Consider the following 20,998-nt stretch of genomic DNA (forward strand, 5'->3'; position numbering starts at 1 on the left):
TGGCAGTGATTATACAGCTCTGCAGGGAGGTGGCACTGATCATACAGCCCTGCAGGGAGGAGGTGGAGGCACTGATCATACAGCTCTGCAGCGAGGAGGTGGCAGTGATCATACAGCTCTGCAGGGAGGTGATGGCACTGATCATACAGCTCTGCAGGGAGGAGGTGGTGGCACTGATCATACAGCTCTGCAGGGAGGAGGTGATGGCACGGATCATACAGCTCTGCAGGGAGGAGGTGGTGGCTCTGATCATACAGCTCTGCAGGGAGGAGGTGGTGGCACTGATCATACAGCTCTGCAGGGAGGAGGTGGTGGCAGTGATCATACAGCTCTGCAGCGAGGAGGTGATGGCACTGATCATACAGCCCTGCAGCGAGGAGGTGGCAGTGATTATACAGCTCTGCAGGGAGGAGGTGGTGGCACTGATCATACAGCTCTGCAGGGAGGAGGTGGTGGCAGTGATCATACAGCTCTGCAGTGAGGAGGTGGTGGCTCTGATAAGAGCCTTTGTGGGATGAGGACAGGGCGGCTCCGCTTATTTCTTGGCCGCGGGCTTCTTGGATTTAGCCACCTTCTTAGCCGGAGTCCTGGCAGGTTTGGGTTTCGCCGCCTTCTTAGCGGGGCTCTTTGTCACCTTCTTGGGCTTCGGAGCGGCCTTCGGCTTCTTAGGGCTCTTGGCTGCTTTTTTGGCTGCAGCGGGCTTCTTGGCCTTTTTCGGGCTCTTCTTGGCCGCGGTCGGAGCCTTCTTGGGCTTCTTCGGGGATTTGGCCGCTTTCTTGGCTGCGGGTTTCTTGGCCGCAGCCGCCGGCTTTTTCTTGTCCTTCGTCTCCTGCTTCTTGTTCAGCTTGAATGACCCGGAGGCGCCGCTGCCCTTCACCTGGAGCAGGGCGCCCTTGGTGACCAGACTCCTGACGGCCAGCTTCAGGCGGCTGTTATTCTTCTCCACATCGTACCCTCCGGCAGCCAGAGCCTTCTTCAGGGCGGCTAGAGACACCCCGCTGCGCTCCTTGGAGGCGGACACGGCTTTGACGATCAGCTCGGACACGCTGGGGCCGGAGGGCTTCTTGCTCTTCTTGGCGCTCCCTGCAGCGGATTTCTTTGGCTGCTTCTTGGACTTGGCGGCCGGTTCGGCGGGAGGAGGAGGCGCGGCGGCTGGTGCGGTCTCTGCCATTGTGTAACGAAAAACTGACAGAATAATCTCCTGCAAGGAAAACACTGAGGACTGAGCGGGAGCAGCCTCATATATACAGTCACACTGCGCACTGATTGGCTGCCGAGCTGCGTCCTCCTAAGCTTCTATTGGCTGACACTGGACACAGGCCCCGCCCCCTGTCTGAGACGGGTGAAGCTCCGCTCTCCCCTTGTGCTTCCTTGCCCGGGATAAGCGCCCATTACCGGCCAGGACCGGGCAGCAGAGCCGCTGTCTCCGTGTCCTCCTCCTGCCTGACATCTCCCCCACATGTCTATAGAGGTCACTGGCGGAGGAGGCAGGAAGGAGCCGGGAGGAGCCCCGGGATCTGCCCGTAGTCCTGGAGCTGCTGAGAGGCCAGAAGGACACACAGGCGCCCATCAATCCCAGTGTGTCCAGATCTCTGTATCCAGCGCCATCGGGAGCATTGCAGAGTGATCAGCGCTATATGGCAGAAGACCGCACTATATGGAGGTCGGGTTTGCTGCAAGATCCGGAGTGTATTCCGCCTTGTTCGATGCTAACAGCACCATCTGGACGGAGACAGCACTGTATGGGGGTATATGCAGCAGTCTATCCAGGAATAGAGACTTATGGAGGGCTATTAGCGCTATATGGAGGTATACAGTACTTCTTGAAGGGTATATACCAAAACATGTGTATGGATCGGTAATTGGCTGTATACAGCACGGTGTTACAGAAGTATATGGAGATCTCCAGCATTTACAGCCAGATAGGGCGGTATACTGCATGATATTGATTTTACAGCACTATATGGAGGTATGCAGTCCCGTATGGTGATATATAGCAGTGTATGATGTGTAAACAGCAGTATATACAGCCCTATATGGAGGTGTCAGCACTATGTTGGATTCTTCACTATTCGGGGCTGTATAGCAGTATAGAGGGCGCTTACGGCACTTTATGGAGATATACATGACTATATGGAGGTAAACGGCATTATAGTGAGGGTATTCAACCTTATCTATAGATTAGACAGATTTTTCCGGAATCCTTGCTGCAGTATATGAGTATTCAGCACTAGATGGCAGTATACAGCATATGTGGCCTCTGTAGTGCTGTATACCGCCCAGTATGGAGTCAGCTGAGGATAAACGGGAATTCCACACTCCCTGGTGCTGCGGCCACTGGAGACAATCGGCGCTGGGATCTCCCAATATGTACGCCGCCTGGAGTCACTGAGAATACATCCAGTAACACCGACCATGAACCTGCACTAATAGAGGATTATACCCACTGTGCCAAGCACTAATACCAGAGGATTTTACCCACTGTGCCAACCACTAACCCCGGCACAACGCGCATAATGCTTCAGGTAACCAAGCAAGGCTGGGATTATCGGCTCTGTGGTGGGATCGGCGCCCACACAGAGGATCCGGCCCGGTGATTGTACAGAGACTAATGTTGAGCATTCCGATACCGCAAGTATCGGGTATCGGCCGATATTCGCGGTATCGTAATTCCGATACTGAGTACAGATACTTTTAGCATATCGAATACCGGAATCGGAAGTTCCCATAATGCTATCAGCCCGCTCGCTTTGATTCAGCCAATGGGAATCCTCAGAAGTGTGGGCACATCCTGTTAGGCATGTAGGCATGTTAACTATTGGCATGGCTGTGATTGGCTGCTGAAATGATGTCATGATGCACTATAAAAGCCGCTGCAGCCGCCATTTCTGGTCACTCTGCTGTGAATTCAGTTAGGGACAGGCTGCTGTTGAAGACTGTGAGGGACAGTTAGAGATAGCGATTTGCTATATTGTGCTTTACCCAGGCTACTTTTGCAATCAGTGTAGCTTTCTTTTGCCTTGCAGCGCTGTTCACAGCTGTATGCAAGGTCTGTGTGAGTGAAGCTCACGGTGTAGTGTGTTCTGCAGCCACCTCTGGTTGTAGGCCGCTCAGCGTGCGTCACTGCCTCATACTGTACATGTTTTTTTTTTTTATTGCTGCTCATTTTTCCTGATTTCTCCTATTAGTGTGGATCCATCCGTATCCATCTACATTGGTTGCAAACACTATAGGAGTAGACAGCGGAGCCTTTCTGCAGCCTGTCAGTGCTAGTGCCCAGTTCTCTGCACTGTTCACGGCTGTCTGTGAGGTCTCTGTGTGAGTGCAGCTCACGTTGTAGTGTGTTCTGCAGCCACCTCTGGTTGTAGTCCGCTCAGCGTGCGTCACTGCCTCATACATTGTCCTTTCATTGTTTTATTGCAGATCATTTTTCCTGATTTTTTTCTCCTATTAGTGTGCTTCCATCCGTATCCATCTACATTGGTTGGTTGCAAACACTATATAGGAGTAGATAGAGGAGCCTTTCTGCTGGCTTGTGCCCTGCAGCCGCAGCCAGATTAGTATTAGCCTATTTTTTGGAGCCTCATCTTTTGCATTGTAGGTTACCTTCCTGCATTGTAATAGCTCCAAAAAGTTAGAGATACTATCACTTTTTTAAATCTTTGGTCACATTCTTTTTGTTTTTTTAAAAAAAACAAAACACGTAAATAAAGTTCACCAAACACTCCATTTGACAGTTGTGAAGGCCACATTAGCTCATATTAAAGTGTAGTCCACACACTTCATAAAATTAGTGTTTCTTATACCTGTTAGCAGCTGTTCAGGAATAAGCACACTAAGCCCCCCCTTTGTACTTTTCTGCCTATCTTTATCAGTCTACCAAGATGAAGAAGGCAGGGAGTAAGGCACGTGGTCGTGGAGTTTCAGCAGGGAGAGGACGGGGGGATTCGGTGTCTGCTGCGGCCACCAGTGACCCGGCATCCCCCAGTTTTAGCAGGCAACAGTCCTTTATGCGCAGCTTTTTAGGACCTCGCCATACCCCACTGCTGCGGGACGAACAAACTGAAGCAGTTGTCGGATGGATGGCAGCTAATGCATTGAATTCAATGACTTCCACGTCCTCTCAGGGCCAGAGCACCGAAGAGCAACTATCTGTCTCTTCACCACCTGCCAAATTGCCCAGGCAGTCAGAGAGCCCTGGACAGGAGCCATCTCAATCTTTACTTCTGTTCTCAGAATCTGTTGGCTTGGAAAGAGGTGGCCAGCCAAGCAGCATTCTAGAGCGTGAAGAAGAGGGAGTATGCAGTGATGCGCAACTGCTTTGTCCCTCTGAATCTGAAGAGGCGGGTGGGCCAGTGCCTATGGTCAGCACACCTCAGTACGCATCAGATGATGATAAGACTCAGGTGACACTTTCTGGTGCGTACGGTGCTGGCGAGACAACCCAGGACCAGCCGGTGCTTGAAGAGGGGAGTGGAGATGATGAGGTCCTTGACCCATCATGGCGTGAGGAACAGGAAGGTGGTGGGAGCAGCTCTGAGGAAGAGATTCCCTGAACGGCCAAGACAGGAGGGAGAGGGAGGGGGCAGACTTGGTTGCCTGTAGCCTCCACTTCGGCACCCGTTAGGAGCATTCCTCTTCCAAAACCCAAAACGGGCGCTCCCAAGACTTGCAGTGCGTGGTCCTTTTTTGACACAGTTGTAGATGACATTTGCTTTGTCAAATGCAAGCTGTGTCATCAGAAAGTCAAAAGAGGGAAAAGTGTCAGCAACCTCAATACCACAAAAATGTGGAAACATGTGCGGACCAAGCACGAGCTGGAGTTACACAGACACACTGAAGACGTAGGCCAACCTACAGCACCACCTACCACCTCTTCAGCTCATGTTGGGGCCTCTTCCTCCAGCTCACACACAGCTGGTTCGGCTTCCTCACAGGATCGCCAAGGAAGAACCTCTGGCACTGTTGTCCGGACACCCTGTGACATTCCACCCACAGCACCACGTTCCCTGTCATCCTCACTCCCAGGCCACTCTACAGCCATCGGTCGCACAGGCATGGGAGAAAAGGCGGCCATACTCCGCAAACCATCCCCGAGCACAGGCTCTGAATGCTGGCATTGCCAAACTACTGGCCCTTGAAATGCTCTCATTCAGGCTGGTGGAGACTGACACCTTCCGGAACTTCATGGCATTGGCAGTCCCACAATACACTGTGCCCAGCCGCTTTGATTTCAGCAGGCGAGCCGTCACTGCCCTGCAAAAACATGTGGAGGGAAAAATAAAACATGCTCTACTAAACGCCGTCAGTAGCAAGGTCCACCTGACCACCGATGCGTGGACCAGTAACCATGGACAGGGACGATACCTTTCCCTCACTGCCCATTGGGTCAATGTTGTGGAGCCGGGTACAGATCTGGAGAGTGGCGCTGTACGTGTTCTGCCAACTCCACGGATTGCAGGAATCCAGTCTGTACACATAGACTCCTCATCCTACTCAAGTTCCTCTGAAACAGCGCAGCAGGAGCCTGTTACGACCGATATGAGCACAGCCGTGGCCAAACATCAACAGGCCGTACTGAAATTAATTTCTTTGGGGAATCGAAGCCACACAGCGCAGGAGCTCTGGAATGCCATCAAGCAGGAGAGCGATGTGTGGTTTGTGCCAGCGAATCTCCAGCCAGCAGGCTGGGTAGTGTGTGACAATGGCCGAAATCTGGTGGCAGCTCTGGGCCTAGGCAACCTCACTCACATCCCATGTCTGGCACATGTGCTCAGCTTGGTCGTGCAGAGTTTTCTGAGGGACTATCCGGATCTTGATGCACTGCTGCACAAGGTCCGCATAGAGTGCGCTCACTTGCGTCGTTCCAGCACGGCAAGATCGCGCCTTGCTGCTCTGCAGCGCCAATTACGCCTTCCGGAACATCACATCATATGTGACCTACCCACCAGGTGGAATTCAACGTTACATATGTTGGAGCGGTTGTGTGAGCAGCAGGCAGCAGTCATGGAGTACCAGCTGCATCAGGCGCAAACAAGTCGCACTGTGCGCCGGTCACACTTCACCACCACTGAGTGGACCTCTATGAAGGACATCTGCTTCGTTTTGCGTGCCTTCGATGATTCCACGCGGATGGCGAGTGCAGACGATGCACTAGTCAGCATGACTGTCCCCCTTATCTGCATGCTTCAAAAAACACTGCAAGCACAAAGGGAGGAGGTTCTGGAAGAGGTGGAGGATGAGGAGTCCCAAATGCCATCTGCTTCTGGACAGTCTGCGCTACGTGGTTCCTCACAAAGGCCTAGGCAGGGGACACTTTGTGAGGAGGATGAGGAGGAGTCGATGGAGGAGGAAGACATCTCTCCACAGGAGGGAGGTACACAAAGCTCTAATCAGTATGTACAGCGAGGGTGGGGTGATGCAGAGCAGGCAGAGATGACGACTCAAGCAGGGGACAGCGGTTCTTGGGCAGTTGGGAGTCTGCAGCACATGGTTGACTTCATGCTGCAGTACCTGAGAAACGACCGCCGCATCGCCCATATTCTCAACACAGCTGATTATTGGGTGTACACCCTCCTAGATCCTCGCTACTGGGACAACTTACAAAGCCTCACCGTTGAACTGGGAGCGTAAAATGTACCAAGACACACTGGTGCAGTCCATCATGTTCTCCATTCCAACCGACAGCACTGCTGCTAGTGCTTTACAAAGCAGCTCTGTGCATCGAGGCAGTGGAGGAAGCTCTGCACAGAGGGAGCAGAGGCAGCGCCTCAGCATAAGGCAAGACCACTATGGCCCAAATGAGTCAAAGTTTTGAGTGCCCGCCACAAATGTCTACACCATCACAGATGGCTCCAGTCAGTAGGAGGCAACGTTTCCGTCAGATGGTGACAGACTACTTGTCTTGCCCTCTCAGTGTACTCCCAGACGGCTCTTCCCCTGTCAATTTTTGGATCTCTAAGCTGGATACATGGCCAGAGCTTAGCCAGTATGCATTGGAGGTGCTGGCTTGCCCTGCTGCCAGTGTATTATCGAAACGCGTCTTTAGTGCAGCAGGTGGTGTACTAACAGACCGTCGCACGCGACTATCCTTCGATAACGTTGACCGGCTTACTTTTCTGAAAATGAACAAGGCCTGGATCTCACCGGAATTTGCCAGTCCTCTTCCAGAATAAATAATTAGTTGGCAACAGTATCCAGGTCTCCTGTTGTGTTCATGTTTCTACCACCTGAACTGTAATCCCTGGGCTCCATCACCGCCAGTTGTTGCTCAGAAGTGCCGTCTGCACAGAGAAAAACACTCGCTCCTGTGTTAGTGGGGTTCAGCAACGCCAGCTGTCCCCTGCTTTGTGTCCAGCAATATCTCCTGCTCCCTCCGCATTCAAACTACATCAGATTTTACACTTGCTCCAAGTAGGCCTCAGCCTACTCCATGATTGACCCTGGGCTCCAACACTGCCAGTTGTTGCTCAGAAGTGCCGTCTGCACAGAGAAAAACACATGCTCCAGTGTTAGTGGGGTTCAATAACGCCAGCTGCTCCCCTGCTGTGTGTCCGGCAATATCTCCTGCTCCCTCCACATTCAAACTACATCAGATTTTACACTTGCTCCAAGTAGGCCTCAGCCTACTCCATGATTGACCCTAGGCTCCAACACTGCCAGTTGCTGCTCAGAAGTGCCATCTGCACAGAGAAAAACACATGCTCCAGTGTTAGTGGGGTTCAGTAACGCCAGCTGCTCCCCTGCTGTGTGTCCGGCAATATCTCCTGCTCCCTCCACATTCAAACTACATCAGATTTTACACTTGCTCCAAGTAGGCCTCAGCCTACTCCATGATTGACCCTGGGCTCCAACACTGCCATCTGCACAGAGAAAAACACTAGTTCCTTTGTTAGTGGGGTTCAGTAACGCCAGCTGCTCCACCGGTGTGTCCGGCAAAGTCTCCTGCTGCCTCCACATTCAAACTACATCAGATAAAAAACTTGCTCCAAGTAGGCTTCAGTTTAAACCCTGATTGAACCTGTGCTCCAACACCGCCAGTTGTTGCTCAGAAGTGCCATCTGCACAGAGAAAAACACTAGCTCCTGTGTTAGTGGGGTTCAGTAACGCCAGCTGCTCCCTTGCTGTGTGTGTGTGTCCGGCAATATCTCCTGCTCTGTTGTGAGCTCGTTTTCTCGTTCACCTTTGATGTCCGATGAACTCCCTCTGCTGGTGAAAGGAGGTGGTGAAACTGATTTGGATGGGAGAAACCTGTCACCTGAGCAGGTGGATTGCGATTGGACATCCGGAATCTATGAGTGGATATAAGGCAGCCGACACCCTGTAGGGTTGCTGGTGATTTCTCTGCTCTGAGCTCGGGCCTCCAGTTCAGTTCCTGTCTTCTAAAGCTAAGTTTTGCTCTGTTATTGTTCCATGAGATTTTGTCTGATTTGCTTAGTTTTGTGTTCTGGCAGCCCCGGCTGGGGCTCTGCTGAATTTCCATTTTTGTCCCTGATCGGTTAAATCTCTTTTGCTCTGTCTTCAGAATATATCGGAGTGCTGATTTAGGGATTTTGAAGTCTAGTGACTTCAGGGCCGTTTTTCCTATCAGACGTGTTGGGGCATTTTTGGTAGGGTTTTTGCAGATTGCAGCCAGCATCTTTTCTCTCCTTTCCTATCTAGTTAGTTGGGCCCCATCGTTTGCTCTGTCTGTGTTTGTGTTTTCATCTGTTTTCACCGACAATACATGTTGGGGGCTGTCTATTGCTTTTGGGGTCTGCTCTGGGGCAGTTTAAATTTCCCCTTTCTTTCTTTAGGCTTATTTAGCTCTCCGGCTGTGACGAGGTGTCTAGGATCACCGTAGGAACCCCCACACGGCTACTGTTGTGTGAATAGGATCAGGGGTCTGCAATCCGTTAGCTACCAACCTCTCCGATTTTCTGGACTTGACTTCCATTTTTGTTTTTTCCTCCTCCGGTGACTCATTCATAACAGAATCACCAGCCATACCGCAGATTCTAGGCTACTCAATAGCAGGAAGGAATTGTAAAAAAAAAAAAAAAGTGTCAGAATCTTTTTTTCTTTTGTATATTTTTTCCTCTTTTTCTCTTGGGCCGTAGGAGGAATTTTTTCTTGATGGAGATTAAGCAATTGTCTGATTGTATGGAGCAGTTCGCTCCTGAAGTGCGGGGAATTTCCTCCAATCTAGCTCATTCACACGCTGCTGAACCAAAGATCCCTACTCCTGATGTGTTTTTTGGGGATCGGTCTAAATTTTTGAATTTTAAGAATAATTGTAAATTATTTCTTGCCTTGAAGCCTAACTCATCGGGGAGCTCTGCACAGCAGGTTAAAATTGTCATCTCTTTGCTGCTTGGCGATCCCCAGGATTGGGCGTTTTCTTTGACACCTGATGATTCTATTCTAACTAATGTGGACGCATTTTTTCAAGCCTTGGGGTTGTTGTATGATGAACCTAATGCTATTGATCAAGCTGAAAAAGCCCTGTTGGCATTGAGCCAGGGTCAGGATTCTGCAGAGTTGTACTGTCAAAAATTCCGAAAGTGGGCAGTCCTTACTACCTGGAATGATAGTGCATTGGCAGCTCTCTTTCAGAAGGGTTTGTCAGAAACCGTAAAAGATACTATGGTGGGATTTCCTGTTCCCTCTGGTCTTGACGATTCTATGTCATTAGCCATTCAGGTGGATCGGCGTTTATGTGAACGTAAAATTACACGAGAAATGTTGCCACTAGTGTTGAGCATTCCGATACCGCAAGTATCGGGTATCGGCCGATACTTGCTGTATCGGAATTCCGATACCGACTTCCGATATTTTTTCAATATCGGAATTCGGCATCGGAATCGGAAGTTCAAAGTTGATTGACAGACTGACGTCATCATGATGCGCGGTGTGTGCGCATCATGATGCGCCGTCATTTCGGGCCTTCTGGGGGTCTCTGCCGGCCTGCCGGGGGGCTGTGCCGGCCTGCCGGGGGGCTGTGTGGACTGCCCGGGGTCTCTGCCGGCCTGCCGGGGGGCTGTGCCGGCCTGCCGGTGGTCTGTGCACCCTGTGGGGGTCTGTACCGGCCTGCCGGGGGGCTGTGCCGGCCTGCCGGGGGGCTGTGCTGATGTCCGGGGGTCTGTGCAAGCATCGTCCGATGGGACTACAAGTCCCATCGGGCGATGCCTGCTACCATGACAGTGATTGACACATTAGCCAATGATGGGACAGTAGTAGTCCCATCATCCGGCTAATGTGTTAAATGTTAAAAAAAAAAAAAATACTACATACATACTACATGCATGCTACATACATACTACATGCTACATACATACTACATATATACTACATACATGCTACATACATACTACATGCTACATACATACTACATGCATACTACATACATACTACATGCATACTACATACATACTACATGCATGCTACATACATACTACATATGTGTGGGAATTTCCCACACAGCAATGGCATAAAGTGAGACTAGGGACTTTTTTTTTTTTTAAGTGGCGGAGGAATACAGTGCGGAAGGATACCTACCTTCCGTCATTGGATTCCTGCAGCCCGTAGAGAACGGCAGCATCATCTGATGCTGCCGTTCTCTACCCAAGATCGTCGTGGGACACACTCGTGGACTGCTTCGGATCGTGGGTGAGTATTTTTGTGGTTTGTTATGTTAATATTTATTCCGGAAAGACAATGGCTTCGGGGAACAATGTGACAAGTATTGGTAAGTATGTTACTCTATGTTATATGTACTGTATGTCTATGTATGTATTGTATGAATGTATTGTATGTATGTAGTATATATGTGGTATGTATGTAGCATGTAGTATGTATGTAGCATGTAGTATGTAGCATGCATGTAGTATATATGTAGTATGTATGTAGCATGTAGTATGTATGTAGTATGTATGTAGTATGTATGTAGTATGTATGTAGTATGCATGTAGTATATATGTAGTATGTATGTAGCATGTAGTATGTATGTAGCATGCATGTAGTATGTATATGGTATGTATGTAGCATGTAGTATGTATGTAGCATGCAGTATGTATGTAGTATATATGTAGTATGTATGTAGCATGCAGTATGTATGTAGTATATATGTAGTATGTATGTAGCATGTAGTATGTATGTAGTATGTATGTAGCATGCATGTAGCATGCAGTATGTATGTAGCATGCATGTAGTATATATGTAGTATGTATGTAGCATGTAGTATGTAGCATGCATGTAGTATATATGTAGTATGTAGCATGTAGTATGTATGTAGCATGCATGTAGTATATATGTGTTATGTATGTAGCATGTAGTATGTATGTAGCATGCATGTAGTATATATGTGGTATGTATGTAGCATGCAGTATGTATGTAGCATGCATGTAGTATATATGTAGTATGTATGTTGCATGTAGTATGAATGTAGCATGTATGTAGTATGCATGTTGTATGTATGTAGCATGTAATTTTTTTTTTTTTTTTTTTACATTTAACACATTAGCCGGATGATGGGACTACTACTGTCCCATCATTGGCTAATGTGTCAATCACTGTCATGGTAGCAGGCATCGCCCGATGGGACTTGTAGTCCCATCGGACGATGCCTGCACAGACCCCCGGAGCCTGCACAGCCCCCCGGCAGGCCGGCACAGCCCCCCGGCAGGCCGGCACAGCCCCCCGGAGCCTGCACAGCCCCCCGGCAGGCCGGCACAGCCCCCCGGCAGGCCGGCACAGCCCCCCGGAGCCTGCACAGACCACCGGCAGGCCGGCACAGACCACCGGAGCCTGCACAGACCCCCTGGCAGGCCGGCACAGCCCCCCGAAAGGCCCGTACAGACCCCAGAGAGGCTGTACAAGGGCAGGAAAGGGTTTTTCTTATTCCGATACCGGAAGTCCCATAGACTTGAATGGGACTTCCGGTATCGGAATCGGCGATACCGATACTTTTTTTAAAGATCGGCCGATACCATCCGATACGATACTTTGAAGTATCGGACGGTATCGCTCAACTCTAGTTGCCACCTGTTGAACAAATGTCTGAACCTATGCAATGTGATAGAGTTTTGCCTGGGGCGCAGCGTCAGGAGTTCAGAAGGCGTAATAAGCTGTGTTTTTTCTGTGGAGACGCCTCTCATAATATTTCTGTCTGCCCTAAACGAGAGAAACACTTTGCACACACATTTTGTTATGGTCGGCGGAACGCAACAGATATAAAATAATAAGAGGTGCGTTCGCCGCCCGGGGTCCACCGTGCGGTAGTTGATAAGACCGCTGCTGGGCAATGGCAGATGCACCAGAAGGTGAAGTAGTGCGCACGGGTTAATGTCACCCGAACGCTAGGAGCGGCTCTGTTCAGACACAGAGTCGCTTGCCAGAAATAAATACAAAGGTGCTGGCCCTGTTATCGTCACAGGAGTCAGCGTGTGGCGTCGCAGCCGCGAACACCAATAGCTGCTGTTAATGCAGCGCAGCGGCAACTATAGCCGCAAGCGTCGGCGCCGAGGACCGGGCACCGACGGACGCTAGTGTAGGCGAAGGAGCATTGTGGCGTAGCTTGCCTCTACCTGGTGCTGACCTAAGAACACTCTCTGTCACCAATCGTATTATCCGAGGGAAGGGGTTTCATAATGAGTCAGCCAACAGTCCATGCATCCGTCACCATTCACACACATAGCAAGATAAGTCTACACTAGCGCATCGCCGAGCCGCCCTGCAGGCTTTTTATAGCGATGCGCTTCCGGAACCTTCCATTAGCTTGGGAAGGACCAATCAGATCCGACGCAGGACCTGAGCATGTGACCCCTGCTCTCCAGTGAGAGGTCAAGTTGTGGGCATGCCCAGTAGCACGGCATGAGGACTTAGCCTCAGGAGCGGTTCCCTGCAAATCAGGTTGCGCTGCCATTGCTGCACCAGAGGTGGCAGCAACATCCAGGCTGCCAGAGCGAGTCTGAGCAGCAGGCCTGGCTCACAATGTTTGCTGAGCAATACCCGGAGCGGTTGAGGAAGAATGGGAGACCGCAGGATGTCTGGCTCTGGATTCCTGCTGTGCAGTGCCAGGAATCCGACGATTAACACATTTGCTGTGGGTGGTGTACAACTTAAATTTCTTCTGGCAATTACTCTGATCTGCTCCCTGTCCACATTTTCCGCTAAGGCTTTTGTGGATTCAGGAGCGGCTCTGAACCTGATGGACTTGGATTTTGCTAAACGTTGTGGGTTTCCTATGACACCTCTGCGGACGCCTATCCCTTTGAGGGGGATTGATGCTACTCCTTTGGCGAAGAATAAACCTCAGTTTTGGACCCAGGTGGTAATGCGGGTCGCCCCAGACCATCAAGAAAATTGCAGATTTTTGGTGTTGCATAATTTGCATGATACCATTGTTCTGGGATTTCCCTGGTTGCAAATCCGTAATCCAGTTTTGGATTGGAAATCTGTGTCTGTGGTGAGTTGGGGTTGTCGGTGTGCTCTTGGTGACGCTCCTGTTTTCTCCACCTCTCCCCAGTTGCATGATGTTCCTGACTATTTGGCTGATTATTATGATGTATTTAGTGAGAATGAGTCTGCGTCTTTGCCTCCTCATGGGAGTTATGACTGTGCAATTTAGCTGAGCCCTGGGTGTAAATTTCCCAAGGGTCGACTTTTCATTTTATCCGTACCCGAGCACGAGGCTATGCGATCTTATATTAAGGAGTCGTTGGGGAAGGGTCATATTAGACCATCCTCTTCACCCTTGGGTGCTGGATTATTTTCGTGGCCAAGAAAGATGGTTCATTAAGGCCTTGTATTGATTATCGTGCCCTCAACAAAATTACTATTAAATATCAGTATCCGTTACCCCTGATTTCTGATCTATTCTCCAAAGTTAAAGGTGCTTGCTGGTTTACCAAGCTTGACCTCAGGGGGGCGTATAATCTTATTCGCATTAAGCAGGGGGATGAATGGAAGACGGCGTTTAATACTCCGGAGGGACATTTTGAGTACCTGGTGATGCCTTTTGGGCTCACTAATGCCCCTTCTGTCTTCCAGTGCTTCATGAACGATATATTCCGAGACTTTGTGGATAAATTTTTGATCATCTATCTGGATGATATTTTGATCTTTTCCAGGGATTGGGATTCTCATGTGGAACATGTTCAGACTATGTTCCAGATTTTGAGGGAGAATTCCCTGTATGTTAAGGGATCGAAATGCCTTTTTGGTGTACAGAGGATTTCATTTTTGGGATTTATTTTGTCTCTGTCAACTATTGAAATGGACCCAGCCAAGGTACAGGCCATTTATGATTGGGTTCAGCCCACTTCTTTGAAGGCCCTCCAGAAGTTTTTGGGTTTTGCTAATTTTTATCTTAAATTCATAGCTAATTTTTCTGGTATTGCCAAACCATTGACTGATTTGACTAAGAAGGGTGCTGAATTGGTCTCCAGAGGCTGTTTCTGTTAGGCGTCGGATTTCCGGCGCTGCATAGCGGGAATCCCGAGCCTTGCCTCCGAGGATCTCCCATTCCTCCCCAGCCGCAGAGGAGCTTGCTCAGCAAACTCCTCGGTCCCGGCGCCCTGTCCAGACCAGCTCCGTGGGTTTGCTTGCTGCTGCCACCCCTGGTTCAGCTTTGGTAATGCATGCTGCTCAGCAGCAAGATCCTCCAGGGACTAAGTCCTCATGTCGGGCCACTGAGCATGCCTGTGGAGTGATCTCCCATTGGAGATCAAAGGTCATGTGCTCAGGTCCTGCTCGTGTTCGGATTGTCCCATCCGAGAAGCAAGGAGGATCACGGACGCCTGCGGCTATAAAAGGTTCGCATGGCCGCTCGGCCATGCGCTAAGATAGACTCAAATAGTTTGGTGTGTATGATGATGGATGCATGCATGGTGTCTGACTCATTACGAAACCCCTACCATTTGATATGTCTGTTGTTAGGGTTTAGAGTCTGAGTCAGCGCCTGCTAGTGGCTAGCCTGTAGGCCACAGTGCATACCGGCCGTCTGCACACTTGCACACGCCATTTATTTGATCCCTGTTGGTATCGCAGTCGCGGTGCCGGGCGCTAGCGGTCTAGAGGGACTTCAGTCCTGCTGTCTAAGGGCTGAGTCCTGTGACGTTACGCTAGCGCTTACTCTGCCGAGCTCTGTGAGCGAAAACAGGCTACGGCATCTATTATTTGCGGTGGTGCGGCTCTAAGTCATAAGAGTTCGCCTCGGTACACCTTGGGTGAGGTTAACCCCGTGTGTGCCGTTATTGCACCAGCAGTTAACACCTCTGCACGGTGGACCTTGGGCTGCGAACGCACCTAAACATCATCTTATTATTTGGTGTGTTCCGCCAGCCCTTAACAGTTTCTTCCTTTCAGGAGCTGAAGCGAAGGTTCACTTCTGCTCCGGTTTTACGGCAACCTGATGTCTCACTCCCGTTTCAGGTAGAGGTGGACGCTTCTGAGATTGGTGCAGGAGCTGTGTTGTCCCAAAAAGATCCGGTAACATCTAAAATGTGCTTTCTTTTCCCGAAAGTTCTCCCCATCTGAACGCAACTATGATGTGCGGAATCGGGAACGGTTAGCCATGAAATGGGCATTTGAGGAGTGGAGACATTGGTTGGAGGGAGCTAAACATCAAGTCGTGGTCCTCACTGACCACAAGAATTTGATTTACCTTGAGTCGGCCAAACGCTTGAATCCTAGACAGGCTAGGTGGGCCTTGTTTTTCACACGTTTTGATTTTGTGGTCTCTTTTCTTCCGGGCACTAAGAATGTCAAGGCAGACGCCCTCTCTAGGAGTTTCTTTGCTGATTCTCCTATTGTGACCAAGCCTGTTACCATCTTAGGTGAGGGGGTAGTTCTTTCTGCCATCTCGCCCGATTTGAGACGTGCTCTGGAAGAGTTTCAGGAGGACAAACCTGAGGGTTGTCCCATTGGAAAATTGTATGTTTCTGACCAGTGCAGGAAGAGAGTGATGTCTGAAGTTCAATGCTCCGCATTGGCTGGTCATCCAGGTATTTTTGGTCCACCTTATCTCGTGATGTCAGGAATTTTGTGCAGTCCTGTGGGACTTGCTCTCGGTCTAAACCTTGTTCTCGCTCTAGTGGGTTGTTGATGCCTTTGCCGATGCCCAGGAGGCCATGGACCCATATTTCAATGGATTTTATCTCGGATATGCCTGTCTGTCAGAGAATGACTGTTATTTGGGTGATTTGTGATAGATTCTCTAAGATGGTCCATCTTGTACCACTCCCTAAGTTGCCATCTTCCTCAGAGTTGGTGCCCTTTTTTTTGCAACAGGTGGTTCGCTTGCATGGGATTCCCGAGAACATTGTATCTGACAGGAGTTCAGTTTGTCTCTAGATTTTGGAGGACTTTTTGTTCCAAGCTGGGAATTCAGTTGTCCTTCTCCTCTGCGTTTCACCTTCAGACCAATGGGTAGACAGAGAGAACAAACCAGACTTTGGAGTCGTATTTGAGATGTTTTATTTCTGCTGATCAGGATGATTGGGTCTCATTTTTGCCCTTGGCCGAATTTGCTTTAAATAATAGAGCTAGTTCTGCCACTTTGATGTCACCTTTTTTTTTGTAACTTTGGGTTTCATCCTCGATTCTCTTCAGGGCAGGTGGAGCCTTCTGCCTGCCCAGGTGATGACACTGTGGTGGAGAGAATGCACCAGATCTGGGACCAAGTGGTGGATAAGTTGTCTCTCTCCCAGGAAAAGGCCCAGCGGTTTTCCAACCGGCATAGGACCATTAGTCCCCGGTTTAAGGTGGGTGATATGGTTTGGTTGTCATCAAAGAATATCTCTATGAAGGTGGCTTCTCCAGTTTAAACCTAGATAACCCGATATGAGCACAGCCGTGGCCAAACGTCAACAGGCCGTACTCAAACTAATTTCTTTATAATAATTTGTAATAATTTACTAATAGAGGATTATACCCACTGTGACGAACAATAATAGAGGATTATACCCATTGTGCCAAGCACTAATAGCAGAGGATTTTTACCCACTGTGCCAGGCACTAAGAGGATTATATTAACTGTGCGTCGCGGTCATTGGCGGTCTGTGAGAAGCGCGATCTTCCTGTCGGATTCACCACAGATCCATCAGGACGTGTCGCCCTTCCTGGGACTGTCAGGACAGAGCTCGTCAGTAGCCGCAGTGTTTTATGGTGAAGCGGCTTACCACTGATGCGGGGGACAGCTCGGCGCCTCCTCCTCTCCCGGGAGAAAGTTTCCCGTCACCTCCTGTATTCGCTGCACACTCTGCGGCCCATACAGACACTGCGACAAGAGCCGCTGCGGTATCATCAGGAGCAGACTGCAGTCTCTGGTGCCCGCAGCACAAGAGCCAAGATCGTGGGTACAGAGCTCTCTATACCGCCCCCGGCGCAGACACCAGTGGGGACCACCGGCCGAGATCAGCTCTGATGAGAAGATGTGGGGGATCTTAGAAGAGCCTGGATCCTACAGAATGATCTCTATATACCGCCCGGTGCAGACCCCAGTGTGACCCATCCTCCGAGATCAGCGGCGTCAGCTCTGGTGGTGAAAGGGTGGGTGGCTCTCAGAAGAGCCTTTGGTTGTGTAGATGGGATGGGCGGTAGCGCTCACTTGCTCTTGCCGGACTTACTGCTCTCGGTCTTCTTGGGCAGCAGCACGGCCTGGATGTTGGGCAGGACGCCCCCCTGGGCGATGGTCACCCCACCCAGCAGCCTGTTCAGCTCCTCGTCATTGCGCACCGCCAGCTGCAGGTGTCAAGGGATGATGCGGGTCTTCTTGTTGTCCCGGGCCGCATTACCGGCCAACTCCAGGATCTCAGCGGTCAGATACTCCAGCACAGCGGCCAGATAGACCGGAGCGCCGGCGCCAACCCTCGCGGCGTAGTTACCCTTGCGGAGAAGCCTGTGCACACGGCCGACCGGGAACTGCAGTCCTGCCCGGGATGAGCGGGTCTTGGCTTTAGCGCGGACCTTCCCTCCTTGTTTGCCGCGTCCAGACATGATGGTGACCGCTGATAACAAGCAGAAACCGAGAAGAATCTGGGTGATATGAGTCAATAGCTGCGCAGCTGTCGCTTTTATCATCATCTGCCCCGCCCTCCTCTCCTGTCATTGGATGGATCTTAAGTTACCAATGTAAATCAGACTTGTGGAGCCACCAATGAGCTGCAGTGGGCGGAGCGACTTACGGGTCCGTTGGTCACATGACTTTGTCTCCCAATAGACCGCAGTCTGACAGCAGAGCTCATTTGCATGGCCGGGCTATAAACGCCTCTGGGAGGAGCAGATCGTTATTCTTCTCTCTTGTGCTGAGACGTTTCTCTGTCCCATCATGCCTGATCCCGCCAAGTCTGCTCCAGCTCCCAAGAAGGGCTCCAAGAAAGCCGTGACCAAGACTCAGAAGAAGGACGGCAAGAAGCGGAGGAAGAGCAGGAAGGAGAGCTACGCCATCTACGTGTACAAGGTGCTGAAGCAGGTCCACCCCGACACCGGCATCTCCTCCAAGGCCATGGGCATCATGAACTCCTTCGTCACTGACATCTTCGAGCGCATCGCAGGGGAAGCCTCCCGCCTGGCTCACTACAACAAGCGCTCCACCATCACCTCCCGGGAGATCCAGACCGCTGTGCGCCTGCTGCTGCCCGGAGAGCTGGCCAAGCACGCCGTGTCCGAGGGCACCAAGGCCGTCACCAAGTACACCAGCGCCAAGTGAGATCTGCTCCGCCATCACCACAAAGGCTCTTCTAAGAGCCGCCCACCCACTCACTATAGAGCTGCTCCTCCGTGTAGGGCCGTGTCCTCCTCACAGCTGCTCCTGTGTCCTCTCCTTCCTGAGGTGTCCAGCACCGCCCGGGTCTCTGGTCACAGGATGAATAGATGCTGAGGAGGGCGATGGGCAGAGATTCGGGGCTGGTTTCTGATCTCATTTCTGAGGTTGTTGCTTTGTGTTCCGTGAATGACAATTGTGACTCCATAATAATCCGACGCCATTAGCCTAAAGCAGAGGGCGATGAGATCAGTGGGGAAGCGCCGAGCGCTGCGGTCACATCTGCCGGAGACAGGGAGAGATTCGCGGCTGCGATCAGTCAGGGACACAGAGTGTCGGCGCCTCCAACAGAGACCAGGAGGAGGTCGCTGCTCTCTATGGAGCTGCCCCGGGCTCAGTGGGTCCCTGTGATCTCGGGACTCGATGTCGCAGCCCGGGCGGCTCTCTTCCTCCGGACACACTGCGGTCCCGGCTGCGGCCTCCTCTCTCGGTGCTGCCCCTGTCTTCAGCCCCTGGAGCTCGCACCGCTGTTTGCACTTTCCGATCTATTCTGGGGTTGAGCCTTGTAACAGGGTGTATGGGCGCTATATCCGGACACAGACCCCTCTGTGCACAGTACAGAGCTCGGAGTGCTGCTGTGAGATGAAGGGAAGGTAACGGCGGCGGCCGATCAGGGGAGCGATCAGCAGCTCCGGGGAGCAGGACTCTGCTCTGCGGGTGCAGCTGCCCCAGACCGGACGGCTCACGTTACAGCGATCTCCGCTACTAAGCAGAGGGGCATAATCCGAAGGACAGGAATGGGATTGAGCGGGGAATTCAAAACCATCAACGGGTCTGTGATCAGCCAATGAGAAGTCCGCAGGCGCGACCAATCCCAGAGCCAGGTATTGAATCCTCTGGTTAACTCCTTAGTGACTGTGAGCTGCTCATTTCCCCCTTCTGTATATGAGGCTGCATGGAAGCAGGAACAGAACCGCTGGATCTACCGATAACGGAACCGGCCAGAATAACGGCCCTCAGACAACTGTGGACAAAGCAGCCCAGATATTACCGAACCAGGAGGAAGGAGCTCATCTGTGGGAGGATTTGGTGGCTCTGAGAAGAGCCTTTGTGTTGTGGTTGGTGCTCGGGAAGATCTAAGCTCTCTCCCCCCGGATCCTGCGGGCCAGCTGGATGTCTTTGGGCATGATGGTGACCCTCTTGGCGTGGATGGCGCAGAGGTTGGTGTCCTCGAACAGCCCCACCAGATAAGCCTCGCTGGCCTCCTGCAGGGCCATCACCGCCGAGCTCTGGAAGCGCAGATCGGTCTTGAAGTCCTGGGCGATCTCCCTCACCAGGCGCTGGAAGGGAAGCTTACGGATCAGCAGCTCGGTGGACTTCTGGTAGCGGCGGATCTCACGGAGAGCGACTGTTCCTGGGCGGTAACGATGCGGCTTCTTCACTCCGCCAGTAGCAGGAGCGCTCTTCCTGGCTGCCTTAGTGGCCAGCTGCTTGCGGGGAGCTTTCCCTCCGGTGGATTTACGGGCGGTCTGCTCGGTTCTGGCCATAGCTCTGAAAAGATGTACACAGATGTGATGTGAGGAGCGGCGGGAGCAGGGTATTTACCCCCTAGTGCGCGTCCTCATTGGTCTATAGGAAACACGCCCCCTGCACGCCATTGGTGCTTACATTAAATAGAAGCCAATAAAAACCTGATATGTTTGATCAATTATCGTGAAGCAAACCGCGGCCTCCCGCCCTGTAACCCCGCCTCCTCCATGATGCGGCTCTCAGCAGATCGCTCTCATCTCCCGCTGTACAGAATAGAGAAATCCGGTGACGTCATCTCCAGCGCAGGAGGAGACCTGGAGCAGCCGCCACCGCACTGCCATGACCCCGTGTACACAGCGCTGTACAGTGCAGCTCCCCATTATCACCAGATCACACCCATCCTGACACTGCGCCCGGATTATCAGCAGCTCATAAACTGCAGAGGAGGCACTGATCATACAGCTCTGCAGGAAGGAGGTGGCACTGATCATACAGCTCTGCAGTGAGGAGGTGGCACTGATCATACAGCTATGCAGGGAGGAGGTGGTGGCACTGATCATACAGCTCTGCAGGGAGGAGGTGGTGGCACTGATCATACAGCTATGCAGGGAGGAGGTGGTGGCACTGATCATACAGCTATGCAGGGAGGAGGTGGTGGCACTGATCATACAGCTATGCAGGGAGGAGGTGATGGCACTGATCATACAGCTCTGCAGGGAGGAGGTG

The 20,998-nt window shown here is 51.3% G+C and overlaps 4 protein-coding genes across 4 annotated transcripts; 1 reads left to right on the forward strand and 3 right to left on the reverse strand.

Annotated features, from left to right (window-relative positions):
- Positions 1-486: 486 nt before the first annotated feature.
- Positions 487-1,225, reverse strand: LOC141047924 (histone H1.5-like). The gene has a single exon (XM_073543256.1). The coding sequence runs from the start codon at positions 1,169-1,171 to the stop codon at positions 536-538; it is 636 nt and encodes a 211-aa protein (XP_073399357.1). The 5' UTR covers positions 1,172-1,225; the 3' UTR covers positions 487-535.
- A 16,307-nt stretch (positions 1,226-17,532) lies between these two features.
- Positions 17,533-18,006, reverse strand: LOC141047953 (histone H2A.J-like). Its single transcript, XM_073543329.1, has one exon. It carries the CDS (start codon positions 17,974-17,976, stop codon positions 17,731-17,733), a length of 246 nt encoding a protein of 81 aa, XP_073399430.1. The 5' UTR covers positions 17,977-18,006; the 3' UTR covers positions 17,533-17,730.
- Positions 18,007-18,256: 250 nt separating this feature from the next.
- LOC141047926 (histone H2B 1.1-like) lies at positions 18,257-18,731 on the forward strand. Its single transcript, XM_073543258.1, has one exon. It carries the CDS (start codon positions 18,308-18,310, stop codon positions 18,686-18,688), a length of 381 nt encoding a protein of 126 aa, XP_073399359.1. The 5' UTR covers positions 18,257-18,307; the 3' UTR covers positions 18,689-18,731.
- A 1,096-nt stretch (positions 18,732-19,827) lies between these two features.
- On the reverse strand, positions 19,828-20,303 carry LOC141047925 (histone H3-like). The gene has a single exon (XM_073543257.1). The coding sequence runs from the start codon at positions 20,287-20,289 to the stop codon at positions 19,879-19,881; it is 411 nt and encodes a 136-aa protein (XP_073399358.1). The 5' UTR covers positions 20,290-20,303; the 3' UTR covers positions 19,828-19,878.
- Positions 20,304-20,998: the final 695 nt, after the last annotated feature.

This window comes from Dendrobates tinctorius, unplaced genomic scaffold, assembly GCF_039654945.1.
Source record: "Dendrobates tinctorius isolate UK_male_01 unplaced genomic scaffold, ASM3965494v1 ptg000130l, whole genome shotgun sequence".
Lineage (NCBI taxonomy): Eukaryota > Metazoa > Chordata > Amphibia > Anura > Dendrobatidae > Dendrobates > Dendrobates tinctorius.